This window comes from Lonchura striata, chromosome 21 (assembly GCF_046129695.1).
Source record: "Lonchura striata isolate bLonStr1 chromosome 21, bLonStr1.mat, whole genome shotgun sequence".
In the NCBI taxonomy this organism is placed as follows: Eukaryota; Metazoa; Chordata; class Aves; order Passeriformes; family Estrildidae; genus Lonchura; species Lonchura striata.
Window position 1 is genome coordinate 2,083,726 of NC_134623.1, and position 17,695 is coordinate 2,101,420.

The 17,695-nt window shown below is 58.8% G+C and overlaps 1 protein-coding gene across 2 annotated transcripts in view; it reads right to left on the bottom strand.

Moving 5' to 3' along the window:
- Positions 1 to 14,498: 14,498 nt before the first annotated feature.
- C3 (complement C3) overlaps positions 14,499 to 17,695 on the bottom strand; it is a 47,499-nt gene continuing 44,302 nt past the window's right edge. For both annotated transcript variants that reach the window (XM_077787756.1, XM_077787755.1), the window contains exons 39-40: positions 16,684 to 16,819; positions 14,499 to 14,798 (exon numbers count right to left, since the gene is read on the bottom strand). In XM_077787756.1, coding sequence (XP_077643882.1) covers positions 14,657 to 14,798; positions 16,684 to 16,819 — 278 coding nt within the window. In that variant the 3' untranslated portion in view covers positions 14,499 to 14,656. The remainder of the gene's footprint in view (positions 14,799 to 16,683; positions 16,820 to 17,695) is intronic.

Sequence of the window (17,695 nt, forward strand, 5' to 3'; positions counted from 1 at the left end):
CAAAAACTTGAATTTTGGATGGAAATCCCAATTTTGGGGCAAGAATCTCCAAATTTGGGGCAAAAATCCCAAAATTTGAGGTAAAATCCCCCAAATTTGGGGGACAAATCCCAAATTTGGGGCCATTTTTGGCTGAAAATGTCAAAATTTTGGGCAAAAATTCCAAAATTTGGGGGCAAAAATCAGCCCCGTCCCCAAGGCCACCCCTGAGGTGTCCCCAAACCCCCAAAAATGTCCCCAAATTGTCCCAAACTCCCCAAAATTATCCCAAATCCCCCCAAAATTGCCCCAAATCTCCCCAAAAGTGTCCAAAAATTGTCCCAAAATTGCCCCAAATCTCCCAAAATTGGCCCAACCCCCAAAATTGTCTCAAATCCCCCAAAATTGTCCCAAAATTGTCCCCAAATCCCCCCAAATGTCCCCAAATCCCCCCAAATTGTCCCAAATCCCCAAAAGTGTCCAAAAATTGCCCCAAAATTGTCCCAAATCCCCCCAAAATTGTCCCAACCCCCCCAAATTGTCCAAAAATTGTCCTCAAATTGTCCCAAATCCCCCCAAAATTGTCCCAAAATTGTCCCAAATCCCCCCAAAATTGCCCCAAAATTGTCCCAAATCCCCCCAAAACTGTCCATAAATTGTCCCCAAATCCCCCCAAAATTGTCCCAAGCCCCCCAGAATTGCCCCAAAATTGTCCCAAACTCCCCCCAAATGTCCCCAACCCCCCGCAGGTGTCCCCAAATGTCTCCAAACCCCCAAAATTGTCCCAAAATTGTCCCAAATCCCCCAAAATTGTCCCCAAATCTCCTCCCCCCCCCCCCCCCGCCTCCCCTCACCTGCCGCACCCGGAAGTGCTCGCTTCCGGGTTGCGTGGTGACGTCACGGGCGTGCGCCGCCAGGCGGGGCGGGGATTGGTGGGCGGGGAAAGGGGCGTGGCTAAAGGGAAAGGGCGGGAAAGGGGCGGGGCCAGGGGACCCGGATTTTGGGGGGATTTTGGGGGTTTTTGGGTCCACTTTTGGGGGGATTTTTGGGATTTTTGGGATCCCATTTTTTGGGGTCCCATTTTTGGGGATTTTGGGGAGATTTGGGGGGTTTTGGGGTCCATTTTTGGGGAGATTTCGGGGTTTTTTTGGGGTCCCATTTTTGGGGGATTTTGGGATTTTTGGGGTCCCATTTTTGGGGATTTTGGGGAGATTTGGGGGGTTTTGGGGTCCATTTTTGGGGAGATTTCGGGGTTTTTTTGGGGTCCCATTTTTGGGGGATTTTGGGATTTTTGGGGTCCCATTTTTGGGGATTTTGGGGAGATTTGGGGGGTTTTGGGGTCCATTTTTGGGGAGATTTCGGGGTTTTTTTGGGGTCCCATTTTTGGGGGATTTTGGGGTTTTTTGGGGTCCCATTTTTGGGGATTTTGGGGAGATTTGGGGGGTTTTGGGGTCCATTTTTGGGGAGATTTCGGGGTTTTTTTGGGGTCCCATTTTTGGGGGATTTTGGGATTTTTGGGGTCCCATTTTTGGGGGGGTTTTGGGGTTTTTTGAGGTCCATTTTTGGAGTCTTTTTATGGGGGGTTTTGGTGTCCATTTTGGGGGGGATTTTGGAGTTTTTTGGGGTCCATTTTTTGGGGGTCCCATTTTTGGGGGTTTTGGAGTCTTTGGAGTCCATTTTTGGGGAGATTTTGGGGGTTTTGGGGGTCCATTTTTGGGGGGATTTTGGGGGTTTTGGGGGTCCATTTTGGGGGGGATTTTGGGGTTTTTTGGGGTCCATTTTGGGGGTTCCATTTTGGGGGGCTTTGGGGTCCATTTTTGGGGGATTTTGGGGTTTTTTGGGGGGATTTTGGAGTTTTTTGAGGTCCATCTTTTGGGGTCCCATTTTTGGGGGTTTTGGGGTTTTTTGGGGTCCCATTTTTGGGGGGATTTTTGGGCTTTTTGGGGTCCCATTTTTGGGAATTTTGAGGTCCATTTTTGGGGGGATTTTAGAGTTTTGGGGGTCCCAATTTTGGGTTTTTTTGGGTTCCCATTTTTGGGGGGCTTGGGAGTATTTGGGGGTTCTCATTTTGGGGGATTTGGGTTTTTTAGGGGTCCCCATTTTGGAGGGGTTTGGGGTTTTTTTTGGGGCCCATTTTGGGATTTTGGGGGGGTCCCTTCTTGGGGATTTTGGTTTCTTTGGGGGTCCCATTTTAGGGGATTTGGTGTTTTTTGGGGGGGGCTTTGGGGTTTTTTTGGGTCCCATTTTGGGGTTTTTTGGGGTCTTATTTTGGATTTTTTTGGGGGTCCCATTTTGGGAATTTTGGGATTTTTTAGGTCCTTTTTGGGGAGGTCCCTTTTTGTGGGGTTTGGGGTTTTTGGGGTCCCATTTTGGATATTTTGGGGGTCCCATTTTGGTTTTTTTTTTGTTTTTGGGGGTCCAATTCTGTGGGGTTTGGGTTTTTTGGGGTCTCATTGGGGTTCTTTTGGGGGGGTCCCATTTTGGGTTTTTTTGGGGTCCCATTTTGGGTTTTTTTTGCCGTTCCCATTTTGGGGATTTTGGGGTTTTTTTTTGCGGTCTCTTTTTTTGGGGGCGGGTTTGTGCTTTTTTTGGGATTCCCTTTTTTGGGAGGGACACTTGGGGACACTTCCCATCCGTGACGTCACGGCCGGGAGGGTCCCCAAAATCCCAAAAATCCCAAAATTCCCAAAATCCCTCCCCGGTGTCCCCCCGCCCCCGGTGTCACCTTGTCGCCACCCCGGTGCCACCCCCGGAGTGTCCCCAACCCCCCCGGTGTCCCCTCCCTATTTTTGGGGGGTTTTGGGGTTTTTTGGGTCCCATTTTGGGGTTTTTTGGGTCCCATTTTGGGGTTTTTTTGGGGTTTTTTTGGTCCCTTTTCGGGTTTTTTTTGGGGTTTTTTTTTGTGGGATCCCATTTTGGGGGGAGGTTGGGTTTTTTTGGGGGTTTGGGGTTTTTTGGGGGTCCCATTTTGGGGTTTTTTGAGGTTTTTTTGGGTCCCATTTTGGAGTTTTTTGGGTCCCATTTTGGGGTTTTTTGGGGGTCCCATTTTGGGGATTTTTGGGGTTTTTTTGGGGGTCCCATTTTGGGGTTTTTTTGGGGTCCCATTTGGGGGGGGTTGGAGTTTTTTGCGGGTCCCATTTTGGGGGGGTTTTGGGGTTTTTTTGGGAGGTTTGGAGTTTTTTGGGGGTTCCATTTTGGAAGGTTTGTGGGGGTTTTTTGGGGTCCCATTCTGGGGGGTTTGGGGAGTTTTTTGGGTCCCATTTTGGGGTTTTGGAGTTTTTTGGGGTTCCATTCTGGGGTTTTGGGGTTTTTTGGGTCCCATTTTGGGGTATTTTTGTGGGATCCCATTTTTGGGGGGGGGGGGTTAGGGTTTTTTGGGTCCCATTTTGGGGGGTTTTGGGGTTTTTTTTGGGGTTCCATTTTGGGAGGTTTGTGGGTTATTTTGGAGGTATTTGGGTCCCCTCCCCGCTGTCCCCGGTCATTTCCCCGATGTCACCGCTGTCCCCTCCCCGTTGTCCCTTCCGTGATGTCACCGTGTCCCCTTCCCGATGTCCCCTCCCCGTGTCCCCGGTCCTTTCCCTGATGTCACCGTGTCCCCTCCCCGTGTCCCCTCCCCGCTGTCCCCGCTGTCCCCGGTCCTTTCCCTGATGTCACCGCTGTCCCCTCCCCGCTGTCCCCATGTCCCCATCCCGATCCTTTCCCCGCTGTCCCCTCCCCGATGTCGCTGTCCCCTCCCGTGTCCCCTCCCGTGTCCCCTCCCCGTGTCCCCGGTCCTTTCCCTGATGTCACCGTGTCCCCTCCCCGTGTCCCCGTGTCCCCGGTCCTTTCCCTGATGTCACCGTGTCCCCTCCCGTGTCCCCTCCCCGCTGTCCCCGGTCCCCTCCCCGCTGTCCCCGCTGTCCCCGGTCCTTTCCCTGATGTCACCGTGTCCCCTCCCCGCTGTCCCCGGTCCCCTCCCCGCTGTCCCCGCTGTCCCCGGTCCTTTCCCTGATGTCACCGTGTCCCCTCCCCGCTGTCGCCGTGTCCCCTCCCCGTGTCCCGTTAAAAGCCGGCCCCGCTCCGCTGTCGCCGATGTCGCCGCGATGTCGCCGCTCGCCGACCCCGAGAATCCCGCGGCGGCCCCGCGGCCCTGCCGGTGCCTCTGCCCGGACCGGGACCGGGACCAGAACCGGGACCGGGACAAGAACCGGGACCGGGACCCGAGCTGGGACCAGAACGGGCACCAGAACCGGGAGCAGAACCGGGACCAGAATTGGGAGCAGAATTGGGAGCAGAACCGGGACCAGGACCGTGACCAGGACCGGGACAAGAATCGGGACCGGGACCAGAACGGGCACCAGAATTGGGAGCAGAACCGGGACCGGGATCCGAGCTGGGACCAGAACGGGCAGCAGAACCGGGACCAGAACGGGCACCAGAACCAGAACTGGGACCGGAACCGGGACATGAGCCAGGACCAGAACCGGGAGCAGAACCGGGACCAGAACTGGGAGCAGAACCGGGACCAGGACCGTGACCAGGACCGGGACAAGAATCGGGACCGGGACCAGAACGGGCACCAGAATTGGGAGCAGAACCGGGACCAGAATTGGGACCGGAACCGGGACCAGAACGGGCACCAGAATTGGGAGCAGAACCGGGACCAGAATTGGGACCGGAACCGGGACCAGAACGGGCACCAGAACTGGAATCAGAACCCGCACCAGAACTGGGAGCAGAACCGGGACCAGAACCGGGACTTGGAGCGGAACCGGGACCAGAACCGGGACTGGGAGCGGAACCGGGACTGGGAGCGGAACCGGGACTGGGAGCGGAACCGGGACCAGAACCGGGACTGGGAGCGGAACCGGGACCAGAACTGGGACTGGGAGCGGAACCGGGACCAGAACCGGGACTGGGAGCGGAACCGGGACCAGAACCGGGACTGGGAGCGGAACCGGGACCAGAACCGGGCCCGGGAGCGGAACCGGGACCAGAAGCAGCCGCGGGCGCGCTGCCGGTGCCGCCGCCCGGCCCCGGCGCTGGCCGCGCTCGCCGCTCTCGCCGCCGCCGCGCTCGGAGCCGCCGCCGCCGCCGCCGCCGTCCTGGGGGCGCTCCGGGGGCAGCCCCCGGTGCAGGTGGGCACGGGGAGGTGGGGGGGGGCGGTCTGTCCGTCCGTCTGTCCGTCTGTCTGTCCGTCCGTCTGTCCGTCCTGAGGGCGGGGACGCCGCTTGTCCCGGTGTCCGTCTGTCCTGGTGTCCATTTGTCCTGGTGTCTGTTTGTCCGTTTGTCCGGGTGTTTGTCCTGGTGTCCATCTGTCCTGGTGTCCATCTATCCTGGTGTCCATTTGTCCCGGTGTCTGTTTGTCCTGGTGTCCATTTGTCCAGGTGTCCGTCTGTCCGGGTGTCTGTTCGTCCATTTGTCCCAGTATCCGTTTGTCCCGGTGTCCATCTGTCCTGGTGTCCGTTTGTCCCAGTGTCTGCTCGTCCAGGTGTCCATTTGTCCCGGTGTCCGTTTGCCCTGGTGTCCATTTGTCCTGGTGTCTGTTTGTCCGTTTGTCCGGGTGTTTGTCCTGGTGTCCGTTTGTCCTGGTGTCCATCTGTCCCGGTGTCCATTTGTCCAGGTGTCCGTCTGTCCGGGTGTCTGTTCGTCCATTTGTCCCAGTGTCCGTTTGTCCTGGTGTCCGTTTGTCCCAGTGTCCATTTGTCCCGGTGTCCATCTGTCCCGGTGTCTGTTTGTCCCGGTGTCCGTTTGTCCTGGTGTCCGTTTGTCCCGGTGTCTGCTCGTCCAGGTGTCCGTTTGTCCTGGTGTCCGTTTGTCCTGGTGTCTGTCCGTTTGTCCGGGTGTTTGTCCTGGTGTCCATCTGTCCTGGTGTCCATCTATCCTGGTGTCCATTTGTCCAGGTGTCTGTTTGTCCGGGTGTCTGTTCGTCCATTTGTCCCAGTGTCCATTTGTCCCGGTGTCCATTTGTCCCGGTGTCTGTTTGTCCAGGTGTCTGTTTGTCCCGGTGTCTGCTCGTCCAGGTGTCCGTTTGTCCCGGTGTCCGTTTGTCCCGGTGTCCGTTTGTCCTGGTGTCCATTTGCCCTGGTGTCTGCTCGTCCAGGTGTCCGTTTGTCCTGGTGTCCATTTGTCCTGATGTCTGTTTGTCCGTTTGTCCGGGTGTTTGTCCTGGTGTCCATCTGTCCTGGTGTCCATCTATCCTGGTGTCCATCATTTGTCCCGGTGTCCATTTGTCCCCGTGTCCATTTGTCCCGGTGTCCATTTGTCCTGGTGTCCGTTTGTCCTGGTGTCCATTCGTCCAGGAGTCCGTCTGTCCGGGTGTCTGTTCGTCCATTTCTCCCGGTGTCCATCTGTCCCGGTGTCTGTTTGTCCTGGTGTCCATTTGTCCTGGTGTCCGTTTGTCCCGGTGTCCGTTTGTCCTGGTGTCCATTTGTCCTGGTGTCTGTTTGTCCGTTTGTCCGGGTGTTTGTCCTGGTGTCCATCTGTCCTGGTGTCCATCTGTCCCGGTGTCCATTTGTCCCGGTGTCCATCTGTCCCGGTGTCTGTTTGTCCTGGTGTCCATTTGTCCTGGTGTCCGTTTGTCCCAGTGTCCATTTGTCCCGGTGTCCGTTTGTCCCAGTGTCCATTTGTCCCGGTGTCCGTTTGTCCCGGTGTCCATCTGTCCCGGTGTCTGTTTGTCCTGGTGTCCATTTGTCCTGGTGTCCGTTTGTCCCAGTGTCTGTTTGTCCTGGTGTCCGTTTGTCCAGGTGTCCATTTGTCCTGGTGGCCCAGTGTCCGTTTGTCTGGGTGTTTGTCCTGCTGTCCTTTTGTCCAGCTGTCCAGCTGTCCAGGTGTCTGTCTGTCCTGGTGTTCGATTGCCCAGGTGTCCGCTTGTCCGCCTGCCCAGTTGTCCGAGTGTCCGTCCGTGTCTGTCCAGCCTCCCAGGTGTCCATCTGTCCATCCCTGTGTCCATTTGTCCAGCCAGGTGTCCCTGTGTCCATCCCTGTGTCCATCTTCCAGACGTCCATCTGTCCATCTGGGTGTCCATCCCTGTGTCCATCTGTCCATCCAGGGGTCCGTCCTTGTGTCCATCTGTCCATCCACTTGTCCATCTGCCCATCCCCATGTCCCTGTGTCCATCTGTCCATCCAAGTGTCCGTCTGTCCACCTGTGTGTCCATCCAGGTGTCCACCCCTGTGTCCATCTGTCCATCTACGTGTCCCTGTGTCCATGTGTCCATCCCCATGTCCATCTGTCCATCCCTGTGTCCATCTGTCCATCCCTGTGTCCCTGTGTCCATATGTCCATCCAAGTGTCCATTGTCCAGATGTCCATTTGTCCTCCACTCATCCATCCATCCATCCATCCATCCAGGTGTCTGTCCCCGTGTCCAGGTGTCCGTCCAGGTGTCCATCCGTCCATCCCCGTGTCCATCCCCATGTCCATCTGTCCATCCACATGTCCCTGTGTCCATCCGTCCATCCCCGTGTCCATCTGTCCATCCAGGTGTCCATGTTTCCAGGTGTCCATCCAGGTGTCCATCTGTCCATCCCCGTGTCCATCTATCCATCCGTCCATCCCTGCGCCATTTGTCCATCCCCATGTCCATCTGTCCATCCCCGTGTCCATCTGTCCATCCGTCCATTCCTGCGCCATTTTCCATCCCTGTGTCCATCTGTTCATCCCCGTGTCCATCTGTCCATCCAGGTGTGCATGTTTCCAGGTGTCCATCCAGGTGTCTGTCTGTCCATCCCTGTGTCCATCTGTCCATCCAAGTGTCCAGGTGTCCATCTGTCCATCCCTGTGTCCATCTGTCCATCCCCGTGTCCATCTGTCCATCCAGGTGTCCATGTTTCCAGGTGTCCATCCAGGTGTCTGTCTGTCCATCCCTGTGTCCATCTGTCCATCCAAGTGTCCAGGTGTCCATCTGTCCATCCAAGGGTCCATCTGTCCATTCCCGTGTCCAGCTGTCCATCCGTCCATCCCTGTGCCATTTGTCCATCCCTGTGTCCATCTGTCCATCGCCGTGTCCAGGTGTCCGTCTGTCCATCCAAGGGTCCATCTGTCCATTCCCGTGTCCATCCCTGTGTCCATCGCCGTGTCCAGGTGTCCATCTTTGTGTCCATCCATCCATCCATCCCTGTGTCCATCCCCGTGTCCATCCGTCCATCCCCGTGTCCATCTGTCCACCCGTGTGTCCATCCAGGTGTCCCCTCCTGGGGGACACAAAGGTCACCTCCCCCCCGCCAAAATCCCCTCTTTTTCCCCCAAAAAAATCCCAGAATTTTCCCTTTTCCCCCCATTAGGGACATTTTGGGACACCTTGGGGACACTTTGGGGACACCTTGGGGACACTTTGGGGACATTGGGGACATTGGTGACACCTTGGGGACACCTTGGGGATTTTGGGGACACCCTGGGAACACCGTGGGGACCTTGGGGACACCTTGGGGACATTTGGGACACTTTGGGGACACCGTGGGGACCTTGGGGACACCTTGGGGACACTGTGGGGACATTGGGGGCATTGAGCACATTGGGGACATTGGTGACACCTTGGGGACACCTTGGGGACACTTTGGGGACATTGGGGACATTGGTGACACCTTGGGGACACCTTGGGGATTTTGGGGACACCCTGGGAACACCGTGGAGACACCGTAGGGACACCTTGGGGACATTTGGGACACTTTGGGGACACCGTGGGGACCTTGGGGACACCTTGGGGACATTTGGGACACTTTGGGGACACCGTGGGGACATTGGGGACCCTCGTGCTGACCTTGTCCCCTCCTGTCCCCTCAGGCTGCCACCGCCGCCCACGTCCTGCTCAGTGCCGGTGAGTCCTGGATGTCCCCTGATGTCCCCTGATGTCCCCTCCTGTCCCCTGATGTCCCCTCCTGTCCCCTGATGTCCCCTGATGTCCCCTGATGTCCCCTCCTGTCCCCAATGTCCCCTGATGTCCCCTCCTCCCCACCAGAGTCATCTCGAAATTGTCACTCGGGTTCCTCACAGAGGAAGTGCCACCTCCCCATTGTCACCTCCCCCATTGTCCCCTCCCCATTGTCACCTCCTCATTGTCCCCTCCCCATTGTCACCTCCCCCATTGTCACCTCCTCATTGTCACCTCCCCATTGTCACCTCCCCCATTGTCCCCTCCCCATTGTCACCTCCTCATTGTCCCCTCCCCATTGTCACCTCCCCCATTGTCACCTCCTCATTGTCCCCTCCTCCATTGTCCCCTCCTCCATTGTCCCCTCCTCCATTGTCACCTCCTCATTGTCACCTCCCCCATTGTCACCTCCTCATTGTCCCCTCCTCCATTGTCCCCTCCTCCATTGTCCCCTCCTCCATTGTCACCTCCTCATTGTCACCTCCCCTGCGGCTTCCGGGGGTGGCACAAGGCAGCGTCACGGAGTGTCCCCAGGGTGTCATTGTCCCCAGGGTGTCATGGAGTGTCCCCGAGGTGTCACGGAGTGTCCCCAGGGTGTCATTGTCCCCAGGGTGTCACGGAGTGTCCCCAAAGTGTCACGGAGTGTCCCCAGAGTGTCATTGTCCCCAGGGTGTCACGGAGTGTCCCCAAAGTGTCACGGAGTGTCCCCAGGGTGTCATTGTCCCCAAGGTGTCACGGAGTGTCCCCGAGGTGTCACAGAGTGTCCCTAAGATGTCATGGAATGTCCTCAGGGTGTCATTGTCCCCAGGGTGTCCCCGAGGTGTCACCGACTGTCCCCCGGGTGTCAGGGACCCCGTGTCCTTTTGGGCCACCCTGTGTCCCCTTGGTGTCACCCCCTCTCCTCTGTCCCCTCATTGTCACCTCTGTCCCCATGTCCTCACTGGCCCTGGTGTCCCCAGTGTCCCCCCTGACCGCTGTCCCTCGATGTCCCCATGTCCCCTGATGTCCCCATGTCCCCACTGTCCCCACTGTCCCCTGGTGTCCCCAGTGTCACCCTGACCGCTGTCCCCTGATGTCCCCATGTCCCCATGTCCCCATGTCCCCATGTCCCCATGTCCCCATGTCCCCTGATGTCCCCTGATGTCCCCATGTCCCAACTGACCGCTGTCCCCAATGTCCCCACCATCCCCTGATGTCCCCACTGACCCCAATGTCCTCATGTCCCCTGATGTCCCCTGATGTCCCCACTGTCCCCTGCTGTCCCCCCGTCCCCACTGACTGCTGTCCCCTGATGTCCCCTGATGTCCCCATGTCCCCACTGTCCCCTGCTGTCCCCATGTCCCCACTGACCGCTGTCCCCTGATGTCCCCATGTCCCCACTGTCCCCCGCTGTCCCCTGATGTCCCCTGATGTCCCCACTGTCCCCTGATGTCCCCTGATGTCCCCATGTCCCCACTGTCCCCTGATGTCCCCTGATGTCCCCATGTCCCCACTGTCCCCTGATGTCCCCTGCTGTCCCCCCGTCCCCACTGACCGCTGTCCCCTGATGTCCCCACTGTCCCCACTGTCCCCTGATGTCCCCATGTCCCCACTGTCCCCACTGTCCCCTGATGTCCCCATGTCCCCTGATGTCCCCATGTCCCCACTGACCGCTGTCCCCTGATGTCCCCATGTCCCCACTGTCCCCACTGTCCCCTGATGTCCCCATGTCCCCTGATGTCCCCATGTCCCCACTGTCCCCTGATGTCCCCTGATGTCCCCATGTCCCCACTGTCCCCACTGTCCCCCGCTGTCCCCGTCCCCACTGACCGCTGTCCCCGTCCCCAGGCTCGCTGTCCCCGTCCCCACTGACCGCTGTCCCCTGATGTCCCCTGATGTCCCCTGATGTCCCCTGATGTCCCCATGTCCCCATGTCCCCCCCGTCCCCACTGACCACTGTCCCCATCCCCAGGCTCGCTGTCCCCGTCCCCGAGCTGGCGCTACGAGCCCGGCGTCCAGGGCGTTTTCCTGAGCGGTGACATCCAACCGGACACCGCGGGGACACTCCGGGTGACGTCCGGTGGCCTCTACCTGCTCTACGGCCAGCTGATTGTCACCTGCACGGCGGCCACCTGTCCCCAAGGCGGTGTCACCCTGCGGCTGCGTCGTGCCACCGCCCCGCTGCTGGCCGTGCCGCTGGCCCTGCCGGCCGCGCCCGGTGGCCACCAGCGACGCTCGGCGCTGGTCCAGGCCGTGGGACACCTCTGGCCTGGGGACGTCCTCAGCCTGGAGATGGTTGGGGACACGCTCGGGGACAGCGCGGGGGACGCGGGCGGGTGGCAGCTGGCGCAGGACGAGCGCGAGGGCAACTTCGTGGGGCTGCTGCGGATCGCGGGCGGGTGACGGCGGGTGGTGGCACTGGGTGGTGGCACTGGGTGGTGGCACTGGGTGGTGGCACCGGGAGCAGCTGGTCTCGTGTCCTGCTGGTCACCTGCTGGGGTGGGGCTTGGGGACGTCAGGGAGTCCCAGGTGGGGAGGTTTGGGGACATCGAGGGACATCGGTGACACCCAAGTGTGGAGGTTTGGGGACATCGACAGACACCGGTGACGTCCAAACCCAGAGGTTTGGGGACATTGAGGGACACCGGTGGCATCCAAACCCAGAGGTTTGGGGACATCAGTGACACACAGTCATGGAGGTTTGGGGACATCGAGGGACATCGGTGACGTCCAAACCCAGAGGTTTGGGGACATCAGTGACACACAGCCATGGAGGTTTGGGGACATCGAGGGACATCGGTGACGTCCAAACCCAGAGGTTTGGGGACATCAGTGACACACAGCCATGGAGGTTTGGGGACATCGAGGGACATCGGTGACGTCCAACCCAGAGGTTTTGGGGACATCAAGGGACATCGGTGGCGTCCAAACCCAAAGGTTGGGGGACATCAGTGACACACAGCCATGGAGGTTTGGGGACATCGAGGGACATCGGTGACGTCCAACCCAGAGGTTTGGGGACATCGACAGACATCAGTGACACCCAAACGTGGAGGTTTGGCGACATCAAGGGACATCATCAGCAGACATTGGTGACATCCAAACCCAGAGGTTTGGGGACATCAAGGGACATCAATGACACCCAAGTGTGGAGGTTTGGGGACATCAAAGGACATCGGTGACATCTCTGGTTGGAGATCTGGGGACAGATCTCTGGTGATGTCTGTGATTGGACATTTGGGGACAAGGGACGTCGGTGACATCCAAGGCTGGAGATTTGAGTGACAAGATCCCCGTGTCCAGAGGTTTGGGGACACCAAGTGACACTGGTGACGTCCATGTTTGGACATCTGGGGACAAGACCACCACACCCAGAGATCTGGGGACATTGAGTGACACCGGTGACCTCCACACCTGGAGATTTGGGGACATCAAGTGACATCCGTGACTGCCCCCCCCCCATTTGTTGCTTGGGGACATTTGGGGACCTCCTGGACCCAGTGGGGGACACTTGGGGACACTTGGGGACATTTGGGGACCCAGTGCTGGACACTTGGGACCTCCTTGGGGACATTTGGGGACACTTTGGGGGGGGGTGGCCCCTGCTGTCCCCCTCCCCCAGCCGGCCTGGGGGGTGGCTCCTCCCCTCCCTAAATTATTCTCCTTAATTAATTATTTATTAATTAACAAATAAATTTATTTATGGATTATTTTTACCGCCTGGATTGTCCCCAAAAACATGGAGGTGACAACCCTGGGGGACCTCGGTGGGGGGGGGTGGGGTCCCACCTGCAAATCCCCCCAAAATTTGACCCAGAACCCCCCAAAATTTGCCCCAGGAAATCCAAAATGTGCTGAAAATCCCCCAAAATTTCTCCTGGAGTCCCCCCAAAATTTAACCCCAAAACTCCAAAATTTACCCTGGAGTCCCCCAAAATTTAACCCCAGAACCCCAAAATTTGCTCCAGAGCCCCCAAATTGTCCCAGATCCCCCAAATTTCCTCCAGACCCCCCAACTTAGCCCCCCAGAACCCCCAAATTTGGCCCAAATGCCCCAAATTTGCCCCAGAGACCCCAAATTTGCCCCAGAGTCCCCCCAAAAATTGCCCCAGGTGCAGAATGTGGGGTGGGAAATTCGGGGTTGTAAAATTTTGGGGTGCAGAAATTTGGGGGGGGGTGGAGTTTGGGGGTGCAAAATTTGGGGCGCAGGGTGTGGGGGCGGGAAATGCGGGGCGCAAAATTTTGGGGTGCGGGGATTGGGGTGTGGGGTTGGGGGCAAATTTTGGGGTGCGGCGAAATGTTGGGTGCAGGATTTGGGGTGCAGGATTTGGGGTGTGGGTTTTGGGGTGCGAAATTTGGGTGGAGAGATTTGGGGTTTGGGGGTGCAGAGTTTGGGGTGCAAAATCTGGGGCTCAGGGTGTGGGGTGGGAAATTCGGGGTGCAAAATTTTGGGGTGCGGGGTTTGGGGGGGCAAAATTTGGGATGTGGGAAATGTGGGGTGCAGAATTTGGGGTTCGGGTTTTGGGGTGCTGAATTTGGGTTCCCTATGACCCCTCTGGTGTCCCCGTGTCACCTCTGCTGTCCCCATGTCCCCTGTGGTGTCCCCACATCCCCTCTGGTGTCCCCATGTCCCCTGTGGTGTCCCCACGTCCCCCGTGGTGTCCCCACATCCCCTCTGGTGTCCCTGTGTCACCTCTGGTGTCCCCGTGTCACCTTTGGTGTCCCCACGTCCCCTGTAATGTCCCCACATCCCCTGTGGTGTCCTCATGTCCCCTCTGGTGTCCCCGTGTCACCTTTGGTGTCCCCGTGTCCCCTCTGGTGTCCCCACATCCCCTGTGGTGTCCCCAAGTCCCTCTGTTGTCCCCACATCTCCTCTGGTGTCCCCACGTCCCCCATGGTGTCCCCATGTCCTCTGTGGTGTCCCCACGTCCCCCGTAATGTCCCCACATCCCCTGTGGTGTCCTCATGTCCCCTCTGGTGTCCCCGTGTCCCCTTTGGCGTCCCCACGTCCCCTGTGGTGTCCCAGTGTCACCTCTGCTGTCCCCGTGTCCCCTTTGGTGTCCTCATGTCCCCTCTGGTGTCCCCTCTGGTGTCCCCGTGTCCCCTCTGGTGTCCCCGTGTCCCCCATGGTGTCCCCGTGTCCCCTCTGGTGTCCCCGTGTCCCCTTTGGTGTCCCCACGTCCCCTGTGGTGTCCCCATGACCTCTGTGGTGTCCCCACGTCCCCCGTAATGTCCCCACATCCCCTGTGGTGTCCCCAAGTCCGCCTGTTGTCCCCACGTCTCCTCTGGTGTCCCCACGTCCCCCGTGGTGTCCCCATGTCCCCTCTGGTGTCCCTGTGTCACCTCTGGTGTCCCCGTGTCACCTCTGGTGTCCCCGTGTCCCCTTTGGTGTCCTCATGTCACCTCTGGTGTCCCCACATCCCCTCTGGTGTCCCCACGTCCCCCGTAATGTCCCCACATCCCCTGTGGTGTCCTCATGTCCCCTCTGCTGTCCCCATGTCCCCTGTGGTGTCCCCGTGTCCCTTTTGGTGTCCCCGTGTCCCCTCTGGTGTCCCCGTGTCCCCTTTGGTGTCCTCATGTCCCCTCTGGTGTCCCCGTGTCCCCTCTGGTGTCCCTGTGTCACCTCTGGTGTCCTCATGTCCCCTCTGGTGTCCCCACTCTCCCCCCAACAAGGACACCCCAAACCAGGTGCTCAGAAATGACTTTTTTTAACCAAAAAAAAAAGAAAATAACCAAAAAAAGAAAGGGCGGGGAGGGGACAAAAAGTGACCGGAGCGTGGTGACACGCCGGGACCAGGTGACACCCGAGGGCGGGTGGCACCCGAGGGTGGGTGGCACCCCGGGGACTCAGCTGGGACAGCCGAAGAGCGTCATGGACTCGGAGAACTCGAGGAAGTCCTGGCAGAGCTTCTGCAGCTCCGCGTCCTGGCACGCGACCTCCGAGGGCCACTCCTCCAGCCACGTGTCCTTCCCCACCAGGTACGAGAAGCTGGGGACACGGGGACAGCTTGGGGACATCCGCGGGGACACCAAAGGGGACATGGGGACAGCCGCGAGGACGGGGGGACAGCTTGGGGACACGGGGACAACCATGGGGACATCCGCGGGGACACCAAAGGGGACATGGGGACAACCGTGGGGATGGGGGGACAGCCATGGGGACACGGGGACAGCTTGGGGACATCCGCGGGGACACCAAAGGGGACATGGGGACAACCGTGGGGACATGGGGACAGGGGGGTATAGGGGGCAACGGAGACAATGGGGACACAGGGACAGCCATGGGGACATGGGGGACAGCTTGGGGACATGGGGACATGGGGAAAACCGTGGGGACAGGGGGACAGCCATGGGGACACGGGGACAACCGTGGGGACATGGGGACATGGGGACAACCATGGGGACGGGGGGACAGCTTGGGGACACGGGGACATGGGGACAGCTTGGGGACATCTGCGGGGACAGCCATGGGGACATGGGGACATGGGGACAACCACAGGGACGGGGGGACAGCTTGGGGACATGGGGACAACCATGGGGACGTGGGGACAGTGGGGGTATAGGGACAATGGGGACATTGGGGATATAGGGGACAATGGGGACACTGGGGACACAGGGACAGCCATGGGGACATGGGGGACACCTTGGGGACACGGGGACAGCCATGGGGACACGGGGACAACCGCGGGGACATGGGGACACGGGGACAACCACGGGGACGTGGGGACAGTGGGGGTATAGAGACAATGGGGACATTGGGGATATAGGGGGCAACAGGGACAATGGGGACACAGGGGACAAAGGGACAGCCATGGGGACATGGGGGACACCTTGGGGACAGCCACGGGGACACGGGGACAGCTTGGGGACAGCCGTGGTGACTTGGGGACAATGGGGACACAGGGGACACTGGGGATATAGGGGACAATGGGAATAGAGGGGCAATGGAGACAATGGGGACACAGGGGACAGCTTGGGGACAACTTGGGGACACGGGGACAGCTTGGGGACATGGGGACAACCGCGGGGACACAGGGACAGTGGGGGTATAGGGACAATGGGGACATTGGGGATATAGGGGACAATGGGGACGATGGAGACACGGGGACAGCTTGGGGACATGGGAGCAACCATGGGGACAGCCATGGGGACACGGGGACAGCCATGGGGACACGGGGACAGCGGGGGTATAGGGACAGTGGGGGCACAGGGACAATGGGGACAATGGAGACATGGGGACAATGGGGACAATGGAGACATGGGGACAACCATGGGGACATGAGGACAAGGGCGACAATGGGGACAATGGGGCAATGGGGACATGGGGACATGGGGACATGGGGACAAGGGGGACACAGGGACACGAGGACAATGGGGACAATGGGGACAATGGTGATATGGGGACAATAGGGACATCGGGACATGAGGACAAGGGGGACAATGGGGACATGGAGACAAGGGGGACATGGGGACAGGAGGACAATGGGGACAATGGGGACAGCAGGAAAAGGGGGACAATGGGGACAATGTGGCAATGTGGCAATGGGGACATGGGGACAATGGGGACAATGGGGACAATGGAGACATGGGGACAACCATGGGGACATGAGGACATGGGGGACAATGGGGACAATGCGGCAATGGGGCAATGGGGACATGGGGACATGGGGACAAGGGGGACAAGGGGGACAATGAGGACAATGGGGACAATGGCGATATGGGGACAATGGGGACATCGGGACATGAGGACAAGGGGGACAAGGGGGACAATGGGGACAAGGGGACAATGGGCACAAGGGTGACAATGGGGACATGGGGACAATGGGGACATGGGGACACGAGGACAAGGGGGACAATGGGGACGGTGTCCCTACTGTCTGCCGGTGGCCCAGAGGTCGCTGGCCTGTCCCCAGACCAGGTAGTCCCGTCCCACGCGCAGCCTCAGGGTGTCCCTGCACTGCTGGTGGCTCACGAAGGTCCTGTTGCTGCCAGCGGGGTCCTCGTCTGTGCCTGGGCACCGAGGAACCGTGTCACCGTGTCACCGTGGCACCGTGTCACCATGGCACTGTGGCACCATGGCACCATGTCACCATGTCACTGTGTCACTATGTCACCGTATCACCATGTCACCATGTCACTGTGTCACCATATCACCATGTCACCATGTCACCGTGTCACCGTGTCACCGTGTCACCGTGGCACCGTGGCACTGTGGCACCATGGCACCATGTCACCATGTCACTGTGTCACTATGTCACCGTATCACCATGTCACCATGTCACTGTGTCACCATATCACCATGTCACCATGTCACCGTGTCACCGTGTCACCGTGTCACCGTGTCACTGTGGCACCGTGGCACCATGTCACCATGTCACCGTGTCACTGTGTCACCATATCACCATGTCACCATGTCACTGTGTCACCGTGTCACCGTGTCACCGTGTCACCGTGTCACTGTGGCACCGTGGCACCGTGTCACCATGTCACCATGTCACTGTGTCACTATGTCACCGTATCACCGTGTCACTATGTCACCGTGTCACTATGTCACTGTGTCACTATGTCACTGTGTCACCGTGTCACCACGGCACCATGGCACCATGTCACTGTGTCACCGTGTCACTGTTGCACTGTGGCACCATGGCACCATGGCACTATGTCACCATGTCACCGTGTCACCATGGCACCATGGCATCATGGCACCGTTGCACTGTGGCACCATGGTACCATGGCACTGTGTCACCGTGGCACCGTGTCCCCTTGTCACCGTGGCACCGTGGCACCATGGCACCATGGCACCGTGTCACGGTGTCACCGTGTCACCACATCACCGTGTCACCATGGCACCGTGTCACTGTGATGTCTCCGTCCCCCAAACAGGAC